The sequence below is a fragment of the Malaya genurostris genome, chromosome 2, assembly GCF_030247185.1.
Source record: "Malaya genurostris strain Urasoe2022 chromosome 2, Malgen_1.1, whole genome shotgun sequence".
Taxonomy (NCBI): Eukaryota; Metazoa; Arthropoda; class Insecta; order Diptera; family Culicidae; genus Malaya; species Malaya genurostris.
In genome coordinates, this window is record NC_080571.1 from 201,114,089 (window position 1) to 201,128,797 (window position 14,709).

Consider the following 14,709-nt stretch of genomic DNA (forward strand, 5'->3'; position numbering starts at 1 on the left):
TATTATTCAGTAGTAGTACAACCATCGCGATTTGTTTCCATCAATGCAATGTACACTGCCAAGAATTATGAATTTTACAGGTGATGCGAGTCCAATATACAAGAATGCATGGAACATAAACTGTAACAATGAATCATTTCTGTACAAACATGTTACTTACCTTACCTAACAGCTATAGGCCTGGGGTGTCCTTTGCTGTATCAAGCATACGTCTCCACATAACTCGGTCCATGGCTGCTCGTCGCTAGCCACTCAAGGCACGGATGCTTCTGAGATCACCCTCCACTTGATCTATCCAGCTTGCTCGCTGCACTCCTCTTCTTCTTGTACTAGTCGGATTAGATTCAAGAACCATTTTCACTGGGCTGTCGTCCGACATCCTTATGACATGCCCAGCCCATCGTAGACGTCCGATTTTAGCTGTCCGTACGATAGGTGGTTCTCCTAGCACCTGTTGCAATTCGTGATTCATACGCCGTCTCCACGTTCCGTCTTCCATCTGCACTCCGCCATAGATGGTCTTCAGTACCTTTCTTTCGAAAACATTGAGGCGCGTTGGTCCTCTGCCAATATAGTCCAGGTCTCGTGGCCATAGAGAACAACCGGTCTAATGAGCGTTTTGTAGATGGTCAATTTCGTGCGGTTGCGTACTTTTCTCGATCGGATGGTTTTTCTGAGTCCAAAGTACGCACGATTCCCTCCTAAAATACGTCTCTGTATTTCTCTGCTGGTGTCATTATCGGCAGTGAGCTCAAATACACGAACTCGTCAACCACCTCGATATCGTCACCGTCTATCAATATATTTATTCCTCTCATGTATTTTGTTTTTGACGCATTTATGGCCAGTCCAATACGCCTAGCTTCAGCTTTCAGTCCGATGTAGGTTTCCATCATCTTCTCAAGGTTACGTGTCACAATATCAATATCGTCAGCGAAGCCAAAAAGTTGTACGGACTTTCGGAAGATCGTGCCACTCGTGTCAATCCTCGCTCTTCGAATCACACCTTCCAGGGCAATATTGAACAAGTTACAGGAAAGTCCATCACCTTGACGTAGCCCTCTCCGAGATTCGAAGGAATCGAGAGCGTCCCAGATACTCGGACGTAGCACATCACTCTATCCATCGTTGCTTTGACCAATCGCGTCAGTTTATCCGGGAAACCGTATTCGTGCATGATCTGCCATAGCTGTTCTCGATCGATTGTGTCGTATGCCGCTTTGAAGTCAATGAATAGGTGATGCGTGGGTACGTTGTATTCACGACACTTCTGGAGTACTTGTCTTATCGCGAAAATGTGATCCGTAGTGGCGCGGGCTCCAGTAAATCCCGCTTGGTACGGCCCTACGAATTCCTTAGCTATTGGTGATAGACGACGGCAAAGGATTTGGGAGAGTACCTTGTAGGCGGCGTTTAGCAATGTGATTGCGCGGTAATTGCAACAGTCGAGCTTATCGCCCTTTTTGTAGATGGGACATACCACTCCATCCATCCATTCCTGCGGTAGAATCTCCTCCTCCCAAATCCTAGAAAGCATCCAGTGCAGCGCTCTAGCCAGTGCCTTTCCTCCATGTTTGAGCAGCTCACCTGGTAACTGGTCATTGCCCGCGGCTTTGTTGTTCCTCAGCTTGCCGATCTCCTCACTTATCTCCGACAGATCAGGGGCTGGGAATCTGTCGTCGGCTGAGCGTGCACCCAGATTGATTCCTGTACCGTTCTCTGTATCTTGTGCTTCGCCATTCAGATGCTCGTCATAGTACTGATCCCACCTGTCGATCACCTCACGTTCGTTCATGAGAAGGTTACCACTGGTATCTCTGCATATTCCGGCCTGTGGCGTGTAGCCTCTACGTGAGCGGTTCACCTTCTTATAGAACTTCCGTGTGTCATTTGCGCGGTACAGCTGTTCCATCGCTTCGCGATCTTGGTCTTCCTGGTGGCGCTTTTTCTTCCGGAAAACCGTGTTCTGTCTGTTCCGCGCCTGTCTGTATCGTTCCTCGTTCGCTTTAGTGCGGTGTTGCAGTATCCTCGCTCTTGCTGCATTCTTATCTTCGACCAACTGCTGACATTCGCCGTCAAACCAGTCATTTCCTCGATTTGATAACCTCGTACCTAGAACGGTTGCAGCTGTGCTACTCACGGCGGACCTTATATTCCTCCAGCCGTCTTCCAGAGTCGCCGCGCCAAGCTGGTCTTCCGTTAGTAGCACTAGTTCCAGTTGTTGCGCGTATTCCTCTGCAGTACGAATGCTACGTAGCTGTTCGAGATTGAGCCCCGGCGTTCCTGTGCGACGAGTATTGTGCACCGTCGAAAGTTTTGATCGCATACAAACCGCGACAAGGTAGTAGTCAGAATCAATATTGGCACTGCGGTAGGTGCGGACATTGATGACGTCGGAGAAGAATCGCCGTCGATGAGAACGTCGTCGATTTGATTTTCCGTATGTTGATCAGGTGATCTCCAGGTGGCTTTGTGGATATCTTTGCGGGGGAAGAAGGTGCTTCGAACTACAATTCCTCGAGAGGCTGCAAAGTTTACGCATCGTTGACCGTTGTCGTTTGTTACCGCGTGCAGGCTCTCCGGCCCGATCACGGGTCTGTACATTGCCTCCCGACCTACCTGAGCATTCAAGTCGCCGATGACAAGTTTTACATCCCGCCGTGGACAGCTGTCGAAGGTTCGTTCCAGCTGCGCGTAAAACGCTTCCTTCTCGTCATCGGGTCTCGTCTCATGTGGGCAGTGCACGTTGATGATGCTGTAATTGAAGAAACGGCCCTTGATCTTCAATACGCACGTTCTATCAATGATTGGCTGCCACCCAACCACGCGCTGGCGCATCTTGCCCAACACTACAAATCCAGTTCCTAGAACGTTGGTTGTGCCACAGCTCTGGTAGAAGGTAGCCGCTCGATGCCCACTTTTCCACACCTTCTGTCCCGTCCAACAAAGTTCCTGCAGTGCTACGACATCGAAGCCGCGGATTTGAAGCTCATCATGCAGCATTCGGTCGTATCCTGGGAAGCCAAGCGATTTGCAGTTCCATGTGCCAAGCTTCCAATCGTAGTCCTCATTTCGTCGCGTAGGTCTTTGCCGATTATTCCGAGTCGTATTTATATCCTGATTATTCGTAACAAGTGTTTTCCGGGCGGCTTGTTAGGCCTGCACCAACCTCCTGTCTCGCCGGAGGGCCATCGTGCCAGCACTGTTTAGAGTCCCACACTGACACAAGGACGAGAATCAGCCACTCTTAACATGGAGAACAGACGCTGTTTCGAGCCGCCCCAACATGGGGAACAGACGCTCGGGTAGGCAAGCCCCCCTTCCCTATCAGCATACGACTAAGGTTCCACCGGGGTTGGTTACCCGATCTTTCCTATGGTTACTCGTACCCCAGCCGGCACCGCGGGGAGGTAGGGATAGGAGTTACTGGACAAGAGGCTAAGAACCACATTGGGGCCTGAATTGCGCATTGTCCAGTCGTTTACCAGCCGGTACAAACTTGTGGCCATATCGAAAGTTACTAAAAATTGCAAATTAAACGAGTTTTAAACATTGAATTCAAGTATATTGTACAAAATTTCGCAGACTGGGTTTTCATCTTAGAGATTATATCGTTTATTGTGTATTTGAATATTACGGAGTCCTGCAATGAGCATTACATGTTGCAATATTTGCAAGGGCCTATTGTACGATATTCCATGTTGGTACTGATTTTTTTATACTCCAATACGTCGGTCTCAGAAGACTTAAATTTGCACGATTTTTTCTAGGCGTGTATGGTTTAATTATTATGCCAAATCAAGACTCAATTTGCATGATTAATGACAGCCAAATATAGCCAAGCCTTATTTATCACTTGATCTAAATTGCTAAGCCACAACTTTAACATACTCAAAACCTTTCACTTATGAAAGCACATTGACCTTGATTTTGGAGCTCTTGGATACAAGGTTACTGTCAAAAAAAAAGACATGATGTTAAAATGAATTCCGTATCGCATATAAATTATACCTTATCCTAACTAAAATCTATGTTCCTTTCTATCTCATTTTCAGAACGGTTGATGAGTCACGTGGAGAAACAACGCTACGATGGCTGGTACAATAACTTGGCCCATCCAGATTGGGGCGCTGTAGGTAAGCATATCAGCTGTTACGATTTACGATTCTGTCGAAAAGTTTCGAACATTGCAAGAAAATGTGATACTTCTATTCAACAATGAATTGTAGCTTTCCATGCAAGGGATCGCAAAGGCCACTGTCTTATTCTGATATGAGTGATTTATTTTTATTCGAACCGACGGGCAGCCACCAGTCTTTTTTCGGAATCAGTTGTCCAAATTAAGAAATGCCAGATCGTCACTGCTTTACTAGCAAGATAGTGACACGCAAAGGAGCCAAAATGCGTTATTACTGCCTCCGGTAAGCATTCGGAGGCGAGAGTAGATGATGGGATCTGTCACATTGGATTACGTCTGCGTGCACTCGACCATGCAAGAATCAATCCAAGATGATGATCACGCAACGATGTTGATTTTGGAATCGCAGATGTTGAACAGCAATGATGATAAACGGTTTTACGATTGAAATTTTCTATTGAAACAAGAATATTTTGTAAGGTGGGCAAACTTTTTTGTTTTATTTATTTATTTATTTATCTGGAGCGGGGAAATTATCTGGAGTTGGGAATCACCGGCGTTTACACTTAGACACAGTTTCTTTCTCCAGCTAGCTTAAAACCTCCTCACCTTTTAGACCAACAGATAATTAACCTACAAATGATGTATTGATTAATTATAATAAAATACAAGCTTGCATAATATACTCAACATTCACAAAACAAAATAAACTAATTACGGATTCAACGGTCCCTTTGCCAGCATGTGTTGCGTGTTCAAACGCTGTTTCAGTACATTTAACTACCTCCTATCACGTTAGGATATTAAGAAACTATTCCTCAGAAGGTTGTCTAATTAGTTTTAGTTAGTTTTAGTCTAATCAGTATTAATATAGTTTTAATATAATTAGTATTCGTAATATTGAATTAATTATAAGATAAATGTGTCATTTGGATGATTGCAATCTGTTGATGTTGAGATGAGAAGGTTTGATACCTGTTGGAGAGCAAGTTTGACAGCAACTAACTCCAGTGGGCTTTGCCCTGCTCCTAAAAAACATACAGATTATAATTAATTTAAATCCTAGGTCATGTTTTTAAGAAAAATAAAAAAAATAGATGAACACCTGAGCGTAGTACGATACAGATTAAAATTAAATAATGTGTGACAACGATTAAATATACTGATCATACTTGATCTCGGTTTTTTCTTCGTAAAATTCGTTCTAACATACTGAGAGACGAGGAAAAGGTTACTGCAGAGAGTTCTGCGTCTGATGTTTATATCAAGTTGTTAAAGCAGGCTAGAACAATCGATGTTCCACAGAACTAATTCGAGAACAAACATTACTTTCGAAACATTGTGTCGATCACTAGGTAACTCAAGTCCAATTAGATCTAAGTTCTCTAAGACAGCCGACGAAAGGTAAAAGGAAAAATCTATGTTGCACAGCTTCAATGCGTTGTCAAATAGGACTCCTAGACATTGACACATAGTTTTTTGACAAGTCTCGGGTTTAACACATAGATGGTGCTAGTTTTATTTTAAGGCACAAATCTCAATATAACTAGGGGAACGTGCCACTTGATCCAATTAGTTCTGATCAGTTAATACTAAACTTTAAAAGGAAAGCTGTTAGAATATAGTCATGATATTCCATTCATTAGTTTTAGAGTTTTTTTTGTTAAAAGTGACGCAACTTTTATTATTTTTAGAACAATGGATAAAAAATATTCGTGTTTTAATTTTACCCTGTCTTTATGGGGAAAAATATCGTTCAAGCAAAGCAATGGCTTGAAAAGTGTTATGGAGACTCCACTCCAACATAAACAACTATAAAACGTTGGTTTGCTGATTTCAAACGTAGTCGTAAAGATGATGATGCAGAACGCAGGGGACGTCCAAATAACACCAGGAAACATAAAAAAAATCCACAAAATCGTTTGAATGATCAAAAAGTGCAGTTGTATGAGTTAGCTGACATTGTAAAGATATCAAAAGAACGTGTTGCTGTTTGCTATTGATACCGAAAACGAGAACGTGTTGAGGATTCTGAGCAGTATTTGCCCATGTTTAAACGTAACAAACCGGAATTTTGCGTCGATATGTGACAATGGATGAAACATGGATTCATCACTTCACTTCGGAATCAAAACGATCATCATCTGAGCAACAGCAACTAGTAAACCTCGTCCAAAATGCCTGAAAGCACAACAATCGGTTATAAAAGTTATGGCTTTGGTATTTTGGGATGTGCGTGGTGTAATATTTATCAACTATTTTGAGAAAGGATATACCATTAATACTATGTTCACACCTGCGGGAAATAACATGTTTTATTGATAATGATATGAAGTTAAAACCGCACTGTTCACACTAGGATTATGTTATACGCATGACATGTTACTGGTTATTGAGTTTGTTTAGAAACAAACTGCAAAAATGCCTACGCCGCAGGTAGAGAAGAAAAAAGTACGTTAACAACATCCGGAAAATAAGAAGCTAGCTATGATATGGAAGATGTTGTCATTTCACGCTTATCGCCAACGTTTCGAAGGTTTATTGCTTCAAAACGTTGGCCAATATTTTTGAAGAGAAATAAATATTTTTGAACAATAAAAAAGTAATTTCTTAATACAAAAAACAAAAATTGTTGTACCAGTTTTGTTTTGTTGTGGTTACATGGTTATGATTACTTTGATGGAAAACTGCTGTTGTTGAAGCTTGTCATATGACATTGTCGAAAAGTGACGGAAAAAGCTAGCAGGGTTGTACTTTACTAACAATTATATCATGTTTTAATGTGTCGTTTTTGAATATGAAATAACGCAAAAGTAAAACATGCTATTTCGCTTAAAACGTGAAATCAGAGTTGAAACTCGTTTTCACTCATAGTTTGAACATAGTATAACAGTGAATATTATATAGCGTTATTGGAGCTTTTGAAGGCTGAAATTGAAAAGAAACGACCGCATACGGCAAAGAAAAAAATTGTTTCATCAAGACAACGCACCGTGTCACAAGTCAATTGAAATAATGGCAAAACTAACAGAGCGACTGAAAAGTTCGAATCGTTTCTATGAGAGGGCGCCACTAGAATCAAATCCATACCATTTTCAGTAAGTACCAACCTTCAAAAGATACGTGTATAAATTTGACAGCTGTCTGATTATTAGTTTGTGAGATATTGCATTTTGAGTGAAGCTACTTTTGTTATTGTGCAAAAAAATGGAAAAAAGGAATTTCGTGTGTTGATGAAACACTACTTTTTGATGAAAAAAAGTGCCGCCGATACCAAAAAATGGCTTGATGAGTGTTATCCAGACTCTGCACCGGGCGAAGCAACAATTCGTAAGTGGTTTGCAAAATTTCGTACTGGTCATATGAGCAACGAAGACGATGAACGCAGTGGACGTCCAAAAGAGGCTGTTACCGATGAAAACGTGAAAAAAATCCACAAAATGATTTTCAATGACCGTAAAGTGAAGTTGATCGAGATAGCTGACACCCTAAAGATATCAAAGGAACGTGTTGGACATATTATTCACGAATATTTGGATATGAGAAAGCTTTGTGCAAAATGGGTGCCGCGTGAGCTCACAATAGATCAAAAACAACTACGAATTGATGATTCTAAGCAGTGTTTTGAGCTGTTATATCGAAATAAAACCGATTTTTTTCGTCGATATATAACAATGGACGAAACATGGCTCCATCACTTCACTCCGGAGTCCAATCGACAGTCAGCTGAGTGGACTGCACGCGATAAACCGAACCCAAAGCGTGGAAAGACTCAACAATTGGCCGGTAAGGTTATGGCGTCTGTATTTTGGGATTCGCATGGTATAATTTTTATCGACTACCTTGAAAAGGGAAAAACCATCAACAGTGACTATTATATAGCGTTATTAGAGCGTTTGAAGAACGAAATGTAAAAAAAACGGCCTCATTTGAAGAAGAAGAAAGTTTTGTTTCATCAAGACAATGCACCGTGTCACAAGTCGATGAAACTATGCTGAAATTGAACGAATTGGGCTTCGAATTTCTCCCTCATCCACCGTATTCTCCAGATTTGGCCCCCAGTGACTTTTTCCTGTTCTCAGACCCCAAGAGAATGCTCGCTGGTAAAAAAATTTAGAAGCAATGAAGAGGAAATCGCTGAAACTGAGGCCTATTTTGAGGCAAAGGACAAATCGTACTACAAAAATGGTATCGAAAAGTTGGAAGATCGCTATATACGATACGAACTTTTCAGCCGAACTGTTACATGAATTGAACTGCGAATTGCCCCCACATCCTTGCATATTCCCAAGATTTGGCTCTCAGCGACTACTGGCTATTGGCAGACCTAAAAAAATACTCATCGGTAAGAAATTGCGCACGAATTCCCAATATGCAATATTCAAGAACACGGAGTTACAATCTGGGCCCAATAGCATAGTATTTATTTCAATAGGATAGAAAGAGCGCTTTGAATGAGTCCCTGAAAAAAAAAACACATTCTATTCAACTTGGTTTCTAAAATCGAATAGTTCAAAATTATTGGATTGTTTTTGCGATTGCAGGTTATTATAGAACACTTTGAAGCAAAAAAAATCAAGTTATTGTTGAAAAAAAAATCTCATCACTTTGACTATCAATATTTAAAAACAGATTGAAGTCGAAATCCGTGTACGGTAGCTTCAGACTTTTCGAAGATAGATGATCGTCTTTGATGTAAAGCAGGAACAGAAGAGGACCAATATGATGACTTTGTGGCACACAAGAGGTAATAGTAAACAAATCAGAATTAGTGTCATCAACCACCGACTGACACTGTGCGGCCAACGAGGTAGGACTTTATACAGTAAAGAAGTCTACCATGGAAACCAATGCGGTTGAGTCAAATGCTGTAGATAAATGAGTATAAATAAAGTCTGTATAACGTCTTTTCTCCATCTTAGAAATGATGTTCGTGACATTTTACTCCATCGCATTTTTCTGTAGCAGCAAAAAACAAAATTCGGTCCAAAACAGAGCGAAACAATTGTGTTGTTTGAGGAACCAGCTACAGGAACAGATGGTCTGCTGAATGAGATATTTCTTTGTGAACTTTTATTCAGGACTGCCATCAACATCAACTGATGATGAACACGTCAATAAAATCAAGGAATTGGTGCTCGAGAATCGACGATTAACAGTCAGAGACCTTACTGGGATCGTTGGAATATCGGAAGGATTCAAAAACCATATTTAAAGATTATTTGGACCTAAGAAAAGTGAAGGCACGGTTGGTCACGTGCTTCATGATTTTTTCGCCAAAAATTCCTCAACCACCGTTTTCGCCTGATTTAGCTCCGTGTGATTTCTGGTTATTCAGCAAAGTCAAAGTTTCAAGGATTCGAAATAAAAACATTGGCACACGTGTATTGGGGCCGGGGGGATTACTTTGAGGGAGATGAAATAAATTTGGAAGAATAAATAAAGAATTTTGAAATTATGAGCCAAGTCTTACTATTTTTGCCCACAATAATATAAAACAGTCCAAGAAATAAAATGACGATAAATATTATTATTTTCGAGAAGAAATCAAATATTTTTATTGTTAAGGTACTTAACAAACTGGCGTTTCAGCTTAAAACCCGATTTGAAATCTCAAATTGATTGTAGAATCGTCAAATCTCAATGATTTCATATTGTTGTATACCACTAAACATTACTTAAAATTACTGATTATTTATCGATTAACATTAAATTAGGTACTAAGTTCGAATGACAGATTCTCTTTCGATTATTATGGAACTTTTAGCACTGCTTCTCCCGAACTATTTACAGAGAATAATAACTAAAATTATCATCTTTTCATCTGCACTGATGAAATTATAGAAAAATACAGGACTACTCCGAAACAATCTAAAGAGAAATTTAGGAAAGAGACACTGGCACTTGTACTTAGGACAAAATCTAATGTTTATCGAGATTTAGGGATTAGCGTTTTTTTGTGTGTTTGTCGCTTAACTCATTCTACGTTTCGACTAGGGATGTCGGATTTGTCGAATTAGTCGATTATTCAATAATCGAATATAATTTTTCAAATTAATCGTATAAATTTTAATCGATTAACAGAGTTATTATTTCGGTAAACAATCGATTACTCGAATAATCGACCGACATCCTAATTTCGATTTCGACACGTCAGTATTTCAATTTCAAGCAATGCTAAGCAGGCTTGAAGTTCGATCTTCACTTTACCAGCAACTATACACATTGATTGAACAGACAACGAAGATAATTAATGTTCATCAAATGCTAATGGTATACTAATAAGTCAAAAGCTTCCAGTAGAACACACAAAAAAACCTATACTCTAAATTATTCCAGATCGTTTATCGTTTATATCTCTTCATTCCAACTTCGCAATCAATTATTCGAATGAACTAATTTGCCAAACGAAGGCACCATTAGCTGATTACTTTGCAATTCTTTAGGCTTCTTCAATACCCGGAGCAAGAAAATCATATTGACCTCCCCGGGACCATCGAGATTTTTAATTGATATCTTATTAAGTCCGACCTCAGCTGGTCGGTTGGCGTTGCGCTACGTTGAGCATCATATTTGCCATGAACACACTTTTACTTTCCGCCGGTCCGGCGCATTATTGTTCTCTGAGGACTCTCGACCATGTCATTACCGAGGGGCGTTTTCTTTGTATTGGAAATTATACCGGTTCAACTGGCCTGGACAAATTAATCTTCTTGTAGCCTGTTCTCCGCTCTCCCTGTTCGGCCTGTGGTGGACGTTTCGGATTCCCCGCAAGTCGTTTTTTTTAAATCGAATTTCACAACAATTGAGCTTTTAGCCGACTGCAGTTTATCCGCAATTGTTGTATGCCGAGCAGGTACTTGCCGTGCTTCGGACAGTTTTGAGTTGTTATTTGGACAGTAGCAAGGCAAATGAACAACCAATCGCCGCTGCAGTTTGTCATCATCGGTGGCTCATGTGGTGAAGTTTAATTGTTATTGTCCGATTTAATGTGGCAAAAAACTTGAACGTGTTATTCAATTTATGAGTTGCAATTTTTGTTAATTTTCCGACGGCTCAATTGAACGAATTAGTATTGAACGTAAATTGTAAGTTTTATTTTTATTTTATGTTCATTTGATACGGTGTTTTGCGTTAGTTTTACGATGCCAAAGCATTGTAAATTTCCTAATCATTCTTTTGTTTGTTAATGGAAAGATATCGAAGGTCTTCGCTTGGAATTAGTGTGCTTCAAATGAGAGATAACATTATTGCAGATTAGTGAAGAGTCAATTCACGTTCTTTACCATTTCAGACAAGTTAAATAATTTACAGAATCATATCAGCAAATATAGAAATATGGTAATCTAAATTGACAAGTCAAATGAAAATCTAGTGGTGCGAGAATGCCTTTTTCTTATAATTTAAATAGCCTAATTGAAGCAATTATACGATTATAAATGTTTGGCATTAGTATTGTGAGCTTGTGACAAAATAGTGATATTTTAGACCAAAATTCGTCTACCGCTCCATCGGTTAACGCATCCCAGAAAAAGCGCATTGGGAAACACTGCGATTTGTAGCTTTCAAACAATCCTATAAAATTGTCGTACATTGAGCCATTAAAAAAAAAATCGGCTACGCCATTTAAACCATTATATTTCCGAAAAATTGAGCGGTAAGAAGAAAAGAGCGTTTTGTGCATTACGTCACTTCCCAAGTAATAATTTTCGTTACGGCATATAATTTGCGATCAGTATGCAACACAAATTTTAAATGATTGTTACTAACATCTAGTCACGTTCGTGACCCCAAAAGCGCTGTAGAAAAATCATCAGTCAAAAGCTAGGTGTTCTTTCGTTGCAAATAACAAAAAAAATAATAATTTGTTACAACTTTTCCCTTACAATAATGTAAATAAAAGAATAATCAAAAATGCTTCTCTAACCAAGTTATTGTTTTTTTATAAATTCGTTTTATTTCTTAAGAAAGTTTACTCAAGATGGTAGTAATACATCGAAGCAGAATAATTATTTAGTAAGTTATATTTATGTTTCATTCACTTACTGCGACGTCATACAACTTATGCAGTAATTTGTTTATATTGCAATTCCGTTAACTTTTGATTCAACAGAAGTATAAGTTTTTTTTAATTATTTACGATTTTCTACTGTGAACTGGGAATTTATAACATTTTTTCACAATTTTCTCATTTTGACCCAGTGCGCAATGTGCACTATAAAATACAAATCAATTGAATCATCGAAGGAATATTTTCTGAGAAGATGCTTTCCGTAAATTAAAAAAAGAAAAAAAGATAAATTTTCTTACAATGTATATTATTGTACACCACTTTATACCATATAAAATAACCATAACAAAGAACTTTCACAATCGTTGAGGTAGAAACCTGTAACCCACCTAGTGGTGTAATGCAGTCTTTCGTGTACAACACATGTTTTCATAAATATTATTAAGGGATTCTCCAAAGCACTTTTCTATGAATAAGTACAAAGAAGTTTGATTGGGCACAGACTAGCATAACCTTTACAAGTTATAAATAGTTTTCAGTCAAGTTTGGAGGAATTCTTCGATTTTTTTGCATTGTCGCTCTAAATGACCTGTTGTTCCGCAATCGGAAGTCGGATCCGAAGCAAAGTCTTGGCATTAGATTCCTTTTGTGGAACTTGGCCTTTCTGTTTCAACAGAATTCGCAGCCGATTCTAAGCGTACAGAATCATTGCATGGCTAGTACTATGGATCCTACTTACACTAAGAATTTTTCCAGGTCGGGGCTCGAACATACGACAACTGGCTTGTAAGCCCAGCGTCCTATGCATTGAACCACCAACCCGGGATCCGAACAAAACTCAATAACAGTCTATGAGACCGTAAAACCATTCATTTGAGTCTAAGTTAGAGAAAATCAATAGAGAGTTCCGTTTTTTACCACATTTCCCGGCACAAAATTATTGAAAATATGGACATGGGAGTATCAGAGCATCAGAAGACTTGATGGCTGGACGAGGGATTGTGGATAGCCAGTCGAAGATTTGGCACAAGTCTGACGTGCCCTTCTCAAACAAATCATCAGGCGGGTTCAAGCATGGATATTATGGTTGGAAGAGCATCTTTTGTCTGCGGACTGCGTGTAAGTATCTCTGCTTACAGGTCTGCCCAGCACCTTTTGTCACTCCTCGGAAACAACCATAGTAAGAGGATGAATGGTTGAATCATATCGAGGCTATAGTAGGTCAACCCGCATTCACTGGCAAGTCCTTGAACCGCTGGTGGATTCATTTCACATCATAACACATCACTATTCATGGTACTTCCGGAACAGGGAACTGATAACCGGTATAGCTGGAAACGATTCGTTTGGCCAGCAATTAACATAATCTATAAATTGAAATAGTTATGAGCATAATTATATATATTATATAATATTTCCAAAAATTTCAGATTCTATCAAAAATTTTTTTTCTATCTTGAATAAAATAAGAAACTTTCTTTGTGTACAAACCAACACAACCTTTTCAATTTGTAAACAGTTATGTCAAGTTAATAAGGATTTTACTTTCTTTGCATCGTCGCACTAAATGATTGAACATAATCCGCCCTATAGATCTGGAACCGGAAGTCGGTCCCGGATGAATTTAAACAGCGACCTATGAAACTATAGGAAATTTTATTTGAGCCTAAGTTTGTGAGAATCGATAAAATCATCTCTGAGAATATTAAGCGAGTCTCGTTTTAGAGTTTTTGACCACTATTTCCGGTTCTTCTGGAATCGGGAACTTGGAACCAGTATAGCCGAAGGCGGTTCGTTTAGTAACTAACTAATATAGCCTACAAATTAAATCAGTTTTGAGTAAAATCTAGAACCTTTTTTTGCATCATCGTTGTAAACGACGGTGTGCAATTTTAAGCACACTTTACTCTAGAAAGCATGATGAAATTCAATAGCAACATATGGGACACATACTCACACACAGACACATACATTGATCAGCTCGATGACCTGTGTCGAATGATATAGAACACTAAGCCATGAGGCCCAATTTTCCGAAGTCAATTTTCAAGTGGTTGCATAAACTTTCTATATGAGAAAGGTAATACGTGTACTTTTATATAAAAGCATCGTTGTCATGATTTTGTTATAACACCAACAAGTAGATACCAATTGAATAAGAGATTCACAAATTTACATAATTTACTATTTTTTTCATCTGAAAAATATAGATTTAAATGGGGCAACCATGCACGCTTTAAGAAATTGAACTAATCATGCTGCGAACGGATCAAAGCCGGAGGTGTTTTCATTTTTAGTACCTTTAGTACCAGCAAATAATTTCGGAACCGGAAATCGGATCTGGATGAAAATTCACAGTATCTTTTAAAACAATAAGAGCTTCAACTTGAATCATGATTCCTGAAAATCGGTTGACCCGGTGCTGAGAATTCGGAGTGAGTTCCGTTTTTGGAGTTTTTCTTTACTATTATCGGTGCTTTCGGAAGCGGAAACCGGGGACTAGTAGTCCCGAAGAAGTTTTATATATTCACCAACTAACAAGATCTGCCAAATAGATGAA

General features: G+C 39.2%; 1 protein-coding gene across 3 annotated transcripts in view; it reads left to right on the forward strand.

Moving 5' to 3' along the window:
* The window catches only part of LOC131427046 (dual oxidase), a 143,970-nt gene that overhangs the window by 96,120 nt on the left and 33,141 nt on the right, over positions 1 to 14,709 (forward strand). For all 3 annotated transcript variants that reach the window (XM_058589929.1, XM_058589928.1, XM_058589930.1), the window contains exon 3: positions 4,056 to 4,136. In XM_058589929.1, the coding sequence (XP_058445912.1) occupies positions 4,056 to 4,136 (81 nt within the window). The remainder of the gene's footprint in view (positions 1 to 4,055; positions 4,137 to 14,709) is intronic.